Source organism: Carcharodon carcharias, chromosome 1, assembly GCF_017639515.1.
Source record: "Carcharodon carcharias isolate sCarCar2 chromosome 1, sCarCar2.pri, whole genome shotgun sequence".
Classification (NCBI taxonomy): Eukaryota; Metazoa; Chordata; class Chondrichthyes; order Lamniformes; family Lamnidae; genus Carcharodon; species Carcharodon carcharias.
In genome coordinates this window covers 106,718,205-106,734,009 of record NC_054467.1, presented here as the reverse complement: position 1 = coordinate 106,734,009, position 15,805 = coordinate 106,718,205, and the positions used below count along the sequence as shown (strand labels likewise).

The 15,805-nt window shown below is 43.6% G+C and overlaps 1 protein-coding gene across 5 annotated transcripts in view; it reads right to left on the bottom strand.

The window, feature by feature from the left end:
• The window catches only part of lin54 (lin-54 DREAM MuvB core complex component), a 107,017-nt gene that overhangs the window by 30,171 nt on the left and 61,041 nt on the right, over positions 1-15,805 (bottom strand). For all 5 annotated transcript variants that reach the window (XM_041185228.1, XM_041185232.1, XM_041185231.1 and 2 more), the window contains one exon: positions 10,969-11,071. In XM_041185228.1, coding sequence (XP_041041162.1) covers positions 10,969-11,071 — 103 coding nt within the window. The remainder of the gene's footprint in view (positions 1-10,968; positions 11,072-15,805) is intronic.

The following is a 15,805-nucleotide window of genomic DNA, read 5'->3' as shown; positions in this document are numbered from 1 at the left end:
CTTTCCACAGTAACTCTAATATACCTTTTTTCCCTGTACCATTATTCATACACCCTTTTGAAAGTCAAACCGTTCCAAATATAAGATCTTTCATGTTTCCACCTTGCCTTTGCTTTTGGGTCAATAAAAATATTATCTTGCCACTACTATTTACCTATGGACTCTTGCAAGATGAAAACATTTTCCTTGTTACCTCTGACTCTCCTTTGAAATTCAACAATCTCTCAACTTATCTAAAAATGCAAATATTAGATCTAACCCAAACTTAACACCTTTAACCTTTTCATGCTTCCAAACACCCAGGCAGCCTGACTCCTATCAACCTCTTGCCCAGTTTAATAAAATCCCTCACACACAGCCTTCTTGATGGAATACCACAATATTGCCAAAATACATTTTTAAAATTCATTCTCAATGCATTCATATACATGCACAATAACCCTGATTTAGACTTTATTACTTTCTCCCTTACTCTGCCCCCACCTATTAACTTACTGTTTCCTAATCTAGTGGTATCTATCTCTCCCAGTATTTTGTGCATCTTGGTATTCCTCTCTGATATTGCCTCGTGGTTCCCACTTCCCTGCCACGTTAGCTTAAACCCGCCCCCAACAGCACGAGCAAATCACCCCACAAGGAACTCAGCCCCATCTGTTTAGGTGCAACTCATCTGGCCTGTACCGGTCCCATCTCCCCCAGAGCCTGAGCCAATGTCCCAAGGATCTAAAGCCCTCCCTCCTGCACCAACTTTCCAGCTATGCATTCATCTGCTTTACCCTCCTATTTTTATACTCACTTGTGCATGGTCCTGGGAGTAATCCAGAGATGACTTCTTTTGAGGTTCTGCTTACTAATTTTCTGCCTTGCTCCCTAAATTCTGACTGGAGGACAGCATCTCACTTTCTGCCTGTGTTGTTCATGCCAATGTAGACCACAAATGCTGGCTGTTCACCCTTCCCCCTCAGGGTGCTCAGCAGCTAGTGACATACTTGACCCTGGCACCAGGGACAGAACACATCATCCCAAATTCATATCTGCAGCTACAGAAAGACTTGTCCATTTCCCTAGTTATTGAATCTCCTATCACTAATGCTCTTCCCTTATTCTTTGTGGCCCCCTGTACATCTGAGCCACCAATGGTGCCATGGACTTGGCTCTGGCTACACGCCCCAAATGAACCATCACTCTCACTGGTATTCAGAACTGAATACTGGTTATAGAGTGGGATACATTCCGGGGACTCCTGCACCACCTGCCTGCTTCTTCTTGACTGTCTGGTGGTCACCCATTCCCCCTCTCCCTGCATACTCTTAAGCTGCAGGGTGACATCTATAAACGTGCTATCCATGAAGCTCTCAACCTCAGACTCACTGGAGCGATGCCAGCTTCTATTCAAGTTCCGAAATCTGAGCTCTAGCTGCTGCAGCTGATGACACTTCCTGCACAAATAGCTATCCAAGACACAAGAAGTATCCTGGAGTTCTCACATTGCAGAGGATGTCCAGTCTAAATGTCCAAATAGCCCTGCCCTTCCTCTATTAGTTAGTGAACATGGTTACTTTTAATAAACCTTACTACTGCTGATAAACCTCACTAATTCTAATAAACCTGACTGCTATTAATAAGCCTTTACCAATACTAATAAACCTTACTAATACTGATAAACTCTTCCAATACTATGCACCTTACTAGGAGTAATAAATTTTACTTACAAATAAGTGAGGAGACTCACCAGCTACCCACTTGTTATTTGCTATTAATACTTAATATTTTTAACATTTTTTAACTTCTAGTTGTTTAGACTCAGTCCCTAAGCAGCTATACTCACCAGCCAATCAACACACGACAGTTTGATGTTATGCTCCAGACACTGTTCCCTCAGGTCCACTCTTTAAACTCCTGCCATTGTCTCACTGCTCCCTCTCAGGTCCACTCTTTAAACTCCTGCCATTGTCTCACTGCTCCCTCTCAGGTCCACTCTTTAAACTCCTGCCATTGTCTCACTGCTCCCTCTCAGGTCTACTCTTTAAACTCCTGCCAATGTCTCACTGCTCCCTCTCAGGTCCACTCTTTAAACTCCTGCCAATGTCTCACTGCTCCCTCTCAGGTCCACTCTTTAAACTCTTGCTGCTGTCTCTTAAAAATGAAATCTTTTCCTTGCTTTATTTACAAAAATGGATACTGGATTACATATGGGACAAAATTGCCTGTAATAAAAGATTTGTGTATAGAAGCAAGATAAGGATGGATACTTACACTGTTGTACACAGTTGCATAGAACAATGATGCATATTGTTTGATCAATGGTTTATGTGGCATCAGCTCATCTGGTCAGCATTAAGGGTGTTACAATCAACAACACCTTGTTCAGCTGACGAGAGTGAGTGTGTGGTGGGAAGAGGAAGAATTGTAACAGGAAAATCTGATAGGGATTCCACTTTTAAGTTATAAGCCATTAACAAGCAATACAAAAGATAAATTTGTCGATGCAAAGGAGGATCAGGTTTGGCAGTGAAGTCCCCACAGCCAAATAGCCTGCTCACTGTGTAGACTCGCACAAATGTTGTTTCATCACCAAGAATTCATTGACGGGCAATAGTGGCCATCATCTACCACTGAACATGATTTTGTTTCAAAACCAGGGACATTTTGAAAGGAAAATACACGAGTTGAATCTCACTTTAAACGGATTTGAAGAAGAAAGCCAAATTAAGCAGACCAACAAACCTGAAGCAAATTAGATAGTTCTATTTTAATACCATCCAATATTCAGGTAGGAACTTGAATATTACTCTGATTTCTATTTTGCTTGTCATTTTAATTTTCCACCCCACTCCCAGCCTACACTGTTCAAATGGAACTCAACGGAAGCCCAGCATTCTGGACCTCAGCAGGGCATAACAGGAAAGTACAGCAACACAGTCAGATGCCAAGCTCCACACACTGACTTTCCTACCACTCTCCTGCAAAACATGCCTCAGGGTGACAGACTTTGCAGCTCCACTCAATCCTCTTTCTGCATGTCCCTCAGATCCTCATCTGTCTACTTGCATGCACCCTTAAACAGTCATCATATCCAAAGGTATGTCCTTCACTCCTCTGAACATAAGCTATTCCTAACATTCCCACCGCCCTGTTTTCTGTATTTGGAGGAGGGCAGATCACATAACTTGGTAAGAATCAGGGTTGTGAGCTTTAGAGGTGGGTAGCCCTCCAGTGACAGACACCTTGGTTGGGCACTGGCAATGCAAGGTTGCCTGCTCCACTGTGAATGTGGTCTGGTATCATAAAGAAGCAGGTGTCAGCAGCAAGCTGCTGTGAGCCTCCTGAGTAGCTTGAGTGTTTGCATGTCAGGTTAGAACCTCTGTCAGGGGCTGGAATCTTTCTACCAAAACCTTGGGTGGAACCGTCCCAGATTTGCACTAGATGTGGTAGCGGGCAGGAAAAGGACATGTTATCCACTGGCCGCAATGGCAGTTTTCGTGCCGTATCATCCCCTTCCTGATGCAACTCACCTCATTAATAATGCATTCCTGAGAAACACATAGGGTCACTAGGGAAGCGAGCTCTGATTCACCCGCCCCATCCATGGCTCTGCTCATCACACGAACATTCCACGCAGTGCCATGCGTCCTGCTCACATTCTCTCCACCTGTTTTCATGGCTGAGAAGCTGACTTACAACAGCAGGGAGAGGTTCCAGGCCGAGGGGTGGAGTGGCCCACTTTAGACCCCTCACTCACTTTGAGGAGTGTGCCATCGTGCTGACTGGTAAGGACGAGGACAGTGTCTGCGACAACGGTGAGGTCAGCGGTGAACACCCACATGACGATCCTGCAGCACATCGTCCCTCTCTCAATGCAACTGTGAGTGCTCTCTCTCCTGCTTTTGACTCTGCTGCCATGCACTAATTATCTCTACTTTGGTTCACAGGGAGCTCTACCAAATGACCAATGCCCTCAGCCAGCCAGTCCTTCAGCTCCATCCACGTCCTCACCTCCAGCCAAGAGGACACCTTCTCCATTGAACAGCTGTCACAGCACTTAACCACACTCTCTACAGCACAGATACACATCACAGTGGGACCTAGGACTGGAGCAGACTCAGGTTCACAATCTAGTGGTCTCCGAATAGACATGTATCCACAGCAGGAGGAAGCAGGTTCAGTCGAGCTCCTCAGCACTTGGAATACTGCTGAGGCATCTGTGAGGTCAGAGTCAAATGACGAGGATTCAGCCTTCCAACTCATCATGGAGAGTCAGCAGGTGTGGAAAAATCATGCAGAGCTATTGGAAGCCCACAACAGAGTGGCATGTGAATCAGAGGAGTGCATCCGCCTGCTCTCTGAAGTGGTGCCCACTTGTGCACGCATTGAGGTCTCCATGGGGAGGGTGACAAATGCCATGGAGACCCTTGTCCAGCAGAACACGGGGATGCATGCAGACTCCATCGCGGTAGTCATGGGTGAGTTCCTGCAATGGCAACGTGAGGGGGAAAACGTGGTACCTTGACATTCCTCCAGGTACTCCTTCCCCTCAAGGATTCAGGCCAGGGCCCATGGGAAGCCAAAGGGAGGAAGAACGGCAGCTGGACACCCCAGGGTCATCCACTCAAGAATCTCAGAGGCTGTCCTCTCCCTCTGAATCCTTTGCCTATGACCCCCTCAACCTCATTCCCTGTCAGCACAGAGGGTGCAGCTGGCCCACAGGAGGAGAGGCAAAGCAAGCCAGGGCCCTCAAGGCCTTGGCTCTCCAGAAGACCCATGCCAAAGTCATCAGAGGCAATAGGATCAAACATTGCACAGGATGTCTCCATCCCATCTGTGGATGTCAGGGCAGTACCCAGAAGTGATAGGCCTAGAAAAGTTAGCAATTTCTGACCACAAGTGGTTGCACAGGTGAACACATTCTGTTACTTTATAATCTGAAAATATATTCACTTGCACTGAGTAATGTTAATGATGTTTTTCAGCTGCACGCAGCTGGACCATGAGAGATTGGGGCGGGGGGTGGGGTGTGTGTGTGTGTGTGTGCGCACGCGCACGTGTCAGTGAATGTGTGCATCTTTCGCAGACCTGTGCAAGCATTCTTGCATGCATGTGGAGCATACCTTCATCATATTCATCTCAATATCCTGAGCATTTTTAATGCTGCCTGCGGGGGCTCTCTTTCAGTTGCTCATCTGAGCTGACCTGCATCTATGCCCACCAATGATCGTACTCCCATGCAGCACCTGTGCCTGCCCAACATGAGGCTCCTCTCACTTTCAATTTAAAAAACAGTCCTTTCCCCTCCCCCAGTCACCTATGTCCTTTCCCCCATCACAGTTGACCAGCCCCCAGCATCACCTTCCACCTCCCCACTGTCACCAACAACCAGAACCCTTTTCTTTCCAGGATGTCCAGGTGAACGTGCACATTCCCTACCTTCCCGAGAATCCCACGCCCATCCACATAGACCTCCCCGACCTCCTCACCCCCAGTGTCTGTGTCTACCTCCAAGTCCCCACCAATCACCCTTGCCATCCCTTCTATCACTACCATCACACTCTCACCCTCGGGCTCACTCTTCCCACTCTCATACTCACCATTCCCACCATTGCCTCAGTTCGCTCCTCAGGAGGCAGTCAGTGACTCCACAGACCTCGCCCTTGCACATTCACCTGGACCTTCTCCCCACCCACCAACTTACTCCCTCCTTCCCCCATCTGGACTCCTCCCCCATACCTGCCCTCCCCCAGCCCCAGACTCCCTTAACCACCCCCTTGGACTCCTCCCTCCCCAAAGTCCTGCCCACCACCCCCTCCACAAATGCCTTTCCTTACACCTTCTTCCTCCCTTACACCTATTTCCTCAATTGCCACATTCTCCCCATTTACACCCTCCTCCCCCCATTCTCCCTCCCCCACTTCCAATCTTATACCCCACCCTCAGTACATCTTCCTCTCCCATTCAAATCTAGAGATTCCTCTCCCGGCCCGACTGATACACCACCCTCTCCCATTCACATCTGGACCTACCACTCCCCACCCTCGACAAATATCCCTAGCAGCCCACAGTCAAGACTGCGATGTAACCCAAAGCAGATCCCAGCCATCTAGTGGAGCTATGTCCATATGAATCCACCCAGCATACGATGCACATGTTTCTCCACAGTGCGGTAGCTGTAGGACTCCAGCATCTTCTGCTCCTCAGATGTCTGCAACGTGAGCAACACCCTAACAGTAAGTCACAGCTTCTGCGGGTCACACTTGTCAAGGTATGTTCTGGGCTGGTGTGTTTTCCCACCGACGTGGGTGCTAAATTTGATGTGGGGTGATGATTCCAGTGAGCAGGCAAGATGATGAGATGCAAATGCATTGAAATTAGGTTCCTGTCATCCTGCAGTGGGAAAGGCGGCCTGCCAGTGACAGGTGGAGCAGACAATTGCAAACTGGTTTCATTACGGTATGAAACCGATTTTTGGCCTTCTTGCCATATTGTCCACTCATACCCGCCAAAATGACTGACACCAATGAGGCCGGAATTTGGTTCCCATTCTCTCTCCCTATGGATAGACAGATGGCTGCTTAGAAGATAGCTGGATCATTTAACAGGACAAACCCTATGCCCTCAGCAGAGGAGAATGATGCGTTCTCAGTCTGGCAGCAAGGATGTGCAATTGAGGATGGGTCAAGTGCTGGTCAGGTGACGTGTCTTCTAGCCAGTTGGGACGTACCTGCCAAGCAACGAAAGCATTCTCTGACAGAATCAGTGCTGTGCAAAGTACCCTCTCAACCTAGGCATTTCTGTATCTGCTCAGTGTAACTGATCAAAACCTTCACAATTTGTCAGTTTTACTGATGCAGCTCCTCTGCTGTGCTCTCATTTTCTCCTTGCTACCAGATTGGGAACTCCGTGATACTGATTCCCTGTTGAAAAAGAGGAATTTCACTGGGGACATCCCTCTTAATTGGTTTCTTAAGTTCAATTGGCTTCCTGCCACTGTTGGGTGGTTAACCGTCAGCACATTCAACCTGCCCCATGGAAAAGTGGGAGGATGCTTGCCCATTGGCAATTTTTCTCATTTTCCTTCTCCCCTATAGCTCTCACCCTCCATTGACCTGGGGAAAACTCCCCGCTGTGTATCAGACCAAATTTCAAGTTTAAAATATTAACATTTACTTTACAAAAGCTAAACGTACAATCAAACCATATTTGCAGTAGACTTTTCACTTAAGTGGAAAAAATAATTGGGATCACACTTTTTAAAAACTAAGCTAACTCTTTGTACATTACTTAAACATGATAATTCCCTTTCATTAAATTTCTTGAGCACTGTGAAGGCTGAATAAATCTAAACTGTTTTATTAAATATTCAAGCTAAATTTTCTCTTTCAGGAGTTTCAAACTGATGGGTTCTCTAGAGATTTTCAAATCAGACTCAGTAACTTGAATCACATTTTAAAAAAAGATAATTCTTGGGGTTTTGACGTCACTGTGAGGTTGATATTTATTGTCTATCCCTAATTATTCTGTACACCTGAGTTGCTTGGTAGGCCACTTCAGGTGTTATAACCATGTTTGAGAGAGGCTGGAGTCACATATAGACCAAGTGTCAGGTTTCCTTCTCTAAAAGGAGATAAATGAACCAGTTGGGTTTGTATGACCTTTCAACAACTTCCCAGTTATTTTTACTGAAATCAGTTTTTTATTCCAAATTTATTTATTCATTCTTTTAAAAAATAAGTTTAAATTCTGAAAGCTACCACAGTGGGAATTGATCTAATATGTATTGATTAGTCCAGTCCTTCAGATTACCAGTCCAATAATTTAACAACCACACAACACTATTAGTCTTTATATACAAAGCAGACTATCTGAATATTTGCAGACAAATGTAACATGGAACGGCTATGTACAAACTGAACTAATCACATCAAATTGTTTAAATTTGAATTATTCCTCTGACAAGAGTTACAATATTTTATCAGGATGTGCGTAATACATGATTCTGATTTTTTTTTAAATGTAAAACATATCCAGTGACATGATTTATGAGAAGAGCCATTAAATCAAAGAGAGGTAAAAACGTTGTCACAAGTAATATGAAAAAGAAATTGCAGCTAGTGTATTAGAGAAGTAACAAAAGCTTCAAAAATTAAGGTAGGGAGACAATATGATGGATATTTAATCAATATTTTTGCCTCACAGGAGAGTGAAACAAGCCTTCAAAGACTTGAAGATGAGGACATGGAAGTGCAACTAATTTTATGCATGAACAGAAGACTTCAGGAAGTAAAAGTCGCAGGAGCAGAGCAAGACCGGCGAGCGATAACAAATGGTGACCTGAGGTCCGAGAGAAGAAACAGAGAGAGATCGGCAAGGGTATAAAAAGCTAGGTTTGGAGTGGACTGATGGCGTTCCAAAAAATAAAAATCCATGTGCAACATCACAGGAAAGCAGATAAGTGGATTGGTTGGTGGGTATTTCTTTTTTTCCTCTGTAAACAAGGGCATTGGTTTAAACTACAAGCCAGGAAATCAAAAATTACAAATTGGTGCAAGTATAATAGAAGTGAATTAATAAGAAACAGTATTAACACGTATCAGGTCTAAAGGCATTAATTAAAATTAATTGTCACAACAAGGTACTAACTAGATTCTAAAAGGGGGAGTAGAGTTTTTTTAAGATCATGGGTGGACAATTGAGACCTGCTGCTTGCAATTCCTGCACCATGTGGGAACTTCAGGACACTTTACGTGTCTTGGGTGACACACGTGTATGGTGTGTCTCCAGTTGCTTCAGCATGTGCTCAGGGCTCCCGAGCTTGAACGGTGTCTGGAATCACTGCCGAGCATCAGAGAGGATGAAAGTTACTGGATTGTATGTTCCAGGAAGTGTCACACCACAGGCAGAGTGTGTTCAGGATAGTTGATGGGTGGCCACCCAGAGGAGTAGGAAAGGGTAATTGATGCTAGGTCAATTACAGCATGCAAAAGATGCTGAGCGAAAAAAAGATGTGTGGTAAAAACAGTGGAAAGGAGTGTGCAAAATCCCTTCCGATGTGGAATCTAAATCACATACGTAAAGTTATCGAAGTGGCTTCCTGTGCAAAAATCTTTAAATTTGCTATGTACAGGACCTTAAGGGAGACCCATGGCGCATAGAGGATAATTTTATTTTGGGATTATGAATTCACCCAAGAATAAGGGCATTTACTTCATCCATTTGAGTACTTTAACATCTTTTGGCTGGCACATTCCATGCTCAACTTTCAATAAAAGAAGCCAATCTAACCACTGAGCTCATTCTCCCCGAAATACAAAAATAAATCTGCAAAATTCCTACATCACTGCATCAACACATTCATTGGGGTTAGCTGGAAAAATATTCATCAACATTTCTATTTAGGACCTCTAGTCAGTTGGTTACACACACACTTGGCAACACTGGGTCATGACATCCAAGCCCTTTTCTTTTATTTGTTCAGGGGATGGGGCATTGCTGGCTAGGCCAGCATTTACTGCCCATCTCTAATTGCCCTTCAGAAGGTGGTGCTGAGTTGCCTTTTTGAACCTCTGCAATTCAAGTGGTGTAGGTACACCTACAGTGCTGCTAGGGAGGGAGCTCCAGGATTTTGGCCCTGCAACATTAAAGGAATGGTGATTTAGTTCTAAATCAGGTTAGTGAGTAGCTTGGAGGGGAACTTCCAGGTGGTGCTGTTCCTATGTGCCTGCTGCTCTAGATGGTAGTGGTCGTGGGTTTGGAAGGTTCTGTCAAAGGAGGCTTGGTGAGCTCCTGCAGTGCATACTGAAGATGGTACACACTGCTGCTACTGTGTGTTAGTGGTCGAGGGAGTGAATGTTTCTGGATGTGGTGCTAATCAAGCAGACTTCTTTGTCCTGGATGGTGTCAAGCTTTTTGAGTGTTGTTGGAGCTGCACTCATCCAGGCAAGTGAGGCGTATTCCACACACTCCTGGCTTGTGCCTTGTAGATGGTTGTCAGGCTTTGGGGAGTCAGGAGGTAAGTTATTTGCCACAGGATTCCTAGCCTCTGACCTGCTCTTGTAGCCACAGTATTTATATGGCAAGTCCAGTTTAGTTTCTGGTCAATGGTAACTTCTAGGATGTTGATAGCAGGGGATTCAACGATGGTAATGCCATTGAAAGTCAAGATTCAAGATTAGATTCTCTCTTGTTGGAAATGGGTAATTTTGTGGCACGAGTGTCACTTGCCACTTGTCAGTCCAAGCTCGGATATTGTCCATGTCTTGCTGCATTTGGGCATGGACTGCTTCGGTATCTGAGAAGTCACGAATGGTGTTGAACACGGTGCAATCATCAGTGGACAATCCCACTTCTGACCTTATGTTGGAAAGTCGGTCATTGGTGAAGCAGCTGAAGATATTCAGCCCCAAAATCACATCCGACTCAACAGCCAGGAGTTGAGTTTTGCTGAGTTTTTCCAGCTATTTTTGTTTTCGTTTCAGACTTCCAGCATCCGCAATATTTTGCTTTTAGCCAGGAAAAGAAATTAGTTGTCAATGGTATTTTTTCCTTTTTTGTCCCTTTGTCAATTCTCTAATTCACTCGTTTTCTGAAAGCACTAAATACGTGCTAGTACAAATTTGAGGTTTCCATGCACCCTCTCATACCCTGCCCAAGTGTCTAATCTTCACACATGAACTTTAACTATTGAGCTACTGGGACATCATAATCGAGTCCAAACCAATGTCCATCTGTCAGTAACGTATGCATTTTCAGCTGGGCTTGCTGGAAGGAAATGCAGACAGCAGAAGCGATTGTTCATTCATTGGCAGAGTCCGAAATGGGTACTGGAGGGTGGAGTGAAAAGGATGAAAGTAGATTGGTGAGGTTAGTGGGCATCCTGGGCAGAAAAGATCCCAAGATCAATCCTGGGCATGCCCTTGTCAGATAACTTTTAATGCTGCATCTTTACATTCTAGAGGTACAATGACAGAATCTCACCTTTATTGCTTTTAGCCGCTCAGCTTCATGTTCCAGATTGTTGAAGCAGTTAGTACAATTGCAGTTATTGCAAAATTCTCCATTTGCAAAACAATCACAGTATCTAAAACGAAAAGTTTAAATTTTATATTAATTGAAGGTTAACAATGTCCATTAATACAAAAAGTCCACAAATACATTAAAATGACAATATGTTAATCACTATCATAATGTGTACCATTCCTGGTAGCTTGGGCAAGGAGGTTAAATAAACTCAGCTTAAATTTTATAAAGGTACTGCAATATAAATACAACAACAAAAAGGGCTGTCACCTATTTTAGTCTTAATAATCTTCTGAGCTGGTCTAGCTGAATGAGGCACAGTGTGTCTGCCATGACCCGTCATGCTGCCTGTATTGAGTGCAAGTGATCAGCTTAATTCCCAGCTGGCAGATCAGCTGTGAACGCAAGCTCCAATGTTGCCTGAATGATTTTCATAGGCAACAGCTTTTCATTACTTGCACTTTTCTCTTAACTGTGGTTTGGCTGGAGGGCGTCAATGGAGTCTGCCAATGTGGCTTCTCCATCACTTGTGGATAAATGGCACTGGGGGAATTCTGTCACTGGCTGGGAGTAGAGAGGGTTAGCCACACCAGTTTTTACATTTAAAAAAAAGGACAAAATTATCAAGATACAAATAGAACGCAAAGAAAAGTAAAGCACAATTATTTTAGCATTGTCAAATGTTCTGTGGCAAATTGCATCAAATGTGCAAGATGAAAATGTGATGTGATGATCAATTGCATTTTTCCCAGCATTAAATTGACCAATTTGAAATCTCTTATTCTTGACATTCACCAAAATTTATTTTTAAACATTTATTAACCATATGTTTTTTTTAAAACAAACATACTTTAAGTTTAGGGTGCCATACATCATAATCTGCTGTATGCAACACTTTTATTCAGTATGTACAAAATTTGTGAGGGCGGAGGGGAGGGGAGTGTTGGAGGTGGTGAGATAAACAAGAATGGCATAGCAGATGAATGATCAAGTTGTCAATTTCAAAAATACCCATAAATTGCTGAGATATTATGTAAATTTATGGCTACAATGGACAAGCCTAGAATACATTATTCAACCATGGAATTACAAGGTGAAATGTCGTGAAGAAATTATTTTTCAAGACTTTTCTTTTTCCCAGGCTGAAGCTTCACACACCAACTTTTTTCTTTTGTTCATCTCAGCACATTGCTCACCCACTGCCCTCAGCTCATTTGGCCATGCCACAAACCCTACCCCTCTGCCAGCAGTGCCTCCCTGATCCCGTCCCCCACAATAATTTATCGAACCTTTTTTTTAAACCAGCTTTCCAAAGTCTCACTGTTCCGCCCTCAATATTTTCAGTCTGTTGAGGCTTCAATCACTAGCTCTCTCTTGGCAGCAATTCCAACTGTATTACTCTTCCAGTGACCATCTCATAGGGCCAGCCTCTCTAATCATCTCTCTATCTTACCTATTCCACTGACTGACTACTGATTCTGCGGACAGGTCATAAATCATATGCCTGTTCCATACTGTCCTGGAGAGTGTTCACTCTCTTGAAAACAAGGCTCCCATTACCTATAATCTAACAGTGAATGAATCTATCACCATCTTGGTATTGACAAAAACCTTGTTTAGATGTAGGGACGCATGCTCATCTGACTACGATTACGAGTATCTCCTGCTCCTATTTCTTATGATGGTGGATCACCACCTGCCTTGCTTAACAGTGATGGAATTAGCATAACTCTTGTCAAGCCCCAGCTCAGCTGCATTCCTTACTACCTTGGTATCTTCACTTCCTCTGGCGAGCTCACTCTCTTCCATTGATCCCACTTCCCTTAAAACTTGCGTGTAATAAACGTTTAAAATTAAATATTGGTGAATGTAACGAATAAGAGATTTCAAATTAATCAATATAATGCTATGGAAAATGCAACTGATCATCACATCACAACTCCTGACATTCCTTGTAAAACGTTTTCAACTTGCATATTTGATGCAAGTTGCTGCAGGGCATTTGACGATGCTAAACTAATTGTTGTGCTTTATCTTTTTTTCTTTGCATTCTATTTGTTTCTTGATAATTTTATCTTCCTTTCTTCTCATGTGAGAACTGGAAGGGCTGGCCCTCTCTACTCTACCAAACTCTATGCCAACTTCCCCACCAATGTCTTTTTACTTTGCACCATAAAACTCCTCACTTTTGCTGATATTAACCTATGCCTCAACTCCCCTGGAATTTCCCTGTTCAATCTTAACTCAATTTCTGCTAAATAAATTCAATCATTTTCAGCCTCTCCACTTTAGAGGTCCCAAACATCGATGAGGTTATCTCTAGGATTACTTTCTGTTCACTCTTACATCTCTTTACAGTCTGCAGCCCCACTGCTGAATAACTCTCCCCAGTTCCTTCACTAATTTATTCTCAAACTCCCTCTCCCCTGAGTCTTCAATTGTGACAAAACCGCTCCCATTATGAATCTTCAGTCTTCTGCCTTTGATGCCCTCATTCTCATGAAATCATTCACCCCTGTTATTTACTGCAAAAATCTCCAGCCTCCCTTGAGTTCAAAGGTCGCCAACATGAATGAACTGGTATGTGTGTGCTAGTCATTCATCACCAAACCTGACTGAATCATATTAAGTACCATCATGTCTTGCTATCTTCAGCAAAGTCTTCCTATTACAGCATGATCAATCTCTAGGTCAGGGATGACCCATGGGTCCTTTTCAAGCATTGGAAGCCATGGTAGAGCAGTCAGGGGAAGGGAATTGAAGGACAAACCAATCATGTATTTGGTCATTTCTAAGATTTAGACCATTCATAAGCTGTGTCAACCGTCATCTGTCCCCCTCAGATCGTCAGAACTCCCACCTCTTCCCTGACCCCCTAACTCCCTTACTTGGAAATTCCTCTCTCATATATCCTACCGTCTCCATAACCAATCCCTTTCCTTAATTCTCTCCCTACTTTCCGTCATTTTAAGTAGTTCTCAATTTAAGTTTCTTCCTATCCATAGCAAAACTGTCACTAATCTCTACACAAACACCTTCGTTTAAGCTCTCCGCTTTTCTTTCTACCTTAAAAAACCCAGAAAAATATTTTGATCAAGCTTTTGTTCATTTCTTCTAATTCTCTCATTATACCTTGCTGCTCAGTCCTTCATCTTTTATTTCTACTCCACTGAGTCATCTTGATATGCTTTCTGCTTTGAAGAAACGATATAAGTTAAAGTTGCTGTTTTTATTGTTGTATATACCCTAGAACTACTTGTGCTATTCATCATCTCAATGTTTGACCACCTGTACTGCACTAGGAAAGCGGAGGGTAGAGGGTGGGGAGGGAAGGTGCTGTTCTGAAATACAGAATTGCAGTGTACTCTTGAATCAGTCTTATTTCTCATCATCTGCAGCACAATACAGATAAAATTAATTGTAATTACAAATTCAGAGGAATATAGTAGCTCTTAAAACAAGAGGCATCATTGTAGTCTAGGTCAGAGGCTATGAAAAGATAGAAAAAAGCAACCAGAAATGCTCTTCAGTAGTCAGATGGAACTTATTCCGACCAATGGGTAATAGATCTGAATAGTTATCAATGAGTATTGAACCAGATAATATGAATTAATTTAAGTAGTAATTAATGATTTCCTGCGGAGAAACATGGTTAAAGGAAATGGCAAGGAGAAAGAGACCTTGATTTTAATTTTAATTAAGAACTGATTTGTTGAGCACAATGGCTGTTTTTTGAACCCAAGAACCTGAGGCACTGTACTAGTTAGGCTGCCAACTGATTGGCCTTTGGCCCTCCATTTGCCATAATACTTCTGTAATCTACTCAACCAATTCCTCATCTCCATCCTCGATGCTCTGTATCAGCAAAGCTTGAGCTGACCAATTGTGAGTAATGTTCATAAATAGGAGAGGAATATCAGACAGCTGGTCTAGCTTGCTCTGCCATTCAATATGATCATGGCTAATCCTGGGCTTCAACTCCACTTTCCTGACCATTCCCTATACCTCTTGATTCATGCATAAGAACCAGGCAATAGCTGTCTCAAACAAAAGAGTGCTTAGCCACCTACCTTTATCGTTCAATGACATTACCATTGCTGAGTACCCCACCAACATCTTGGGAATTACCAATCATTAGAACTCGATTAGCTCAGCCATGTAATTGCTAGAGCTACTAGAATGAAGGCTGTGCAGACTCCAGCAAATAGCTTACCTCTTGTTTCCAAAGGCTCTGCATCACCTTAAAGGCACATACAGAGTGCTGAAATACTCTGCCGTTGCCTGGATCAGTGCAGCTCCAATGCTCAGAATGCTCGACACCATGCATGATAAAGCAGTTCTGCTTGATCCACTAGCCTAAACATTCTCTCCTTCTTCTTCATTTTTCCAGATGAAAATGACCACATTATCTGGGGTGTTTGGTAGGGTTACAGTGGGTATGTAGGTGACTGCCAAGGCTGATCTGTGCCTGGGATGGTCTGCTGCGAATAGGTCGGGATATCGCAGACAAGTTGCTGGCTCGGGATTTCCTCTCCATGCGTTCTCTCTCTGTCTCTGACGTGCGCTTGCTTTCGAAGGAGGCTGCATTGTTTTTTGGTTGCGCCAGATGCAGCAATCCTGCCAAGCTTCTCCCAGGACTCGAAGTCAATATCAAAACTCCTAAGTGAAGTGCAGCATCCTAAACATCCACCCCTTCCACCATCAGCACACTGTGGTTGCAGTATGTATTACCTGTAAGATGTACTGCAGTAACTCACCTTCGAACTCTCCCCTACTACCTAATACCTAGAAGGGG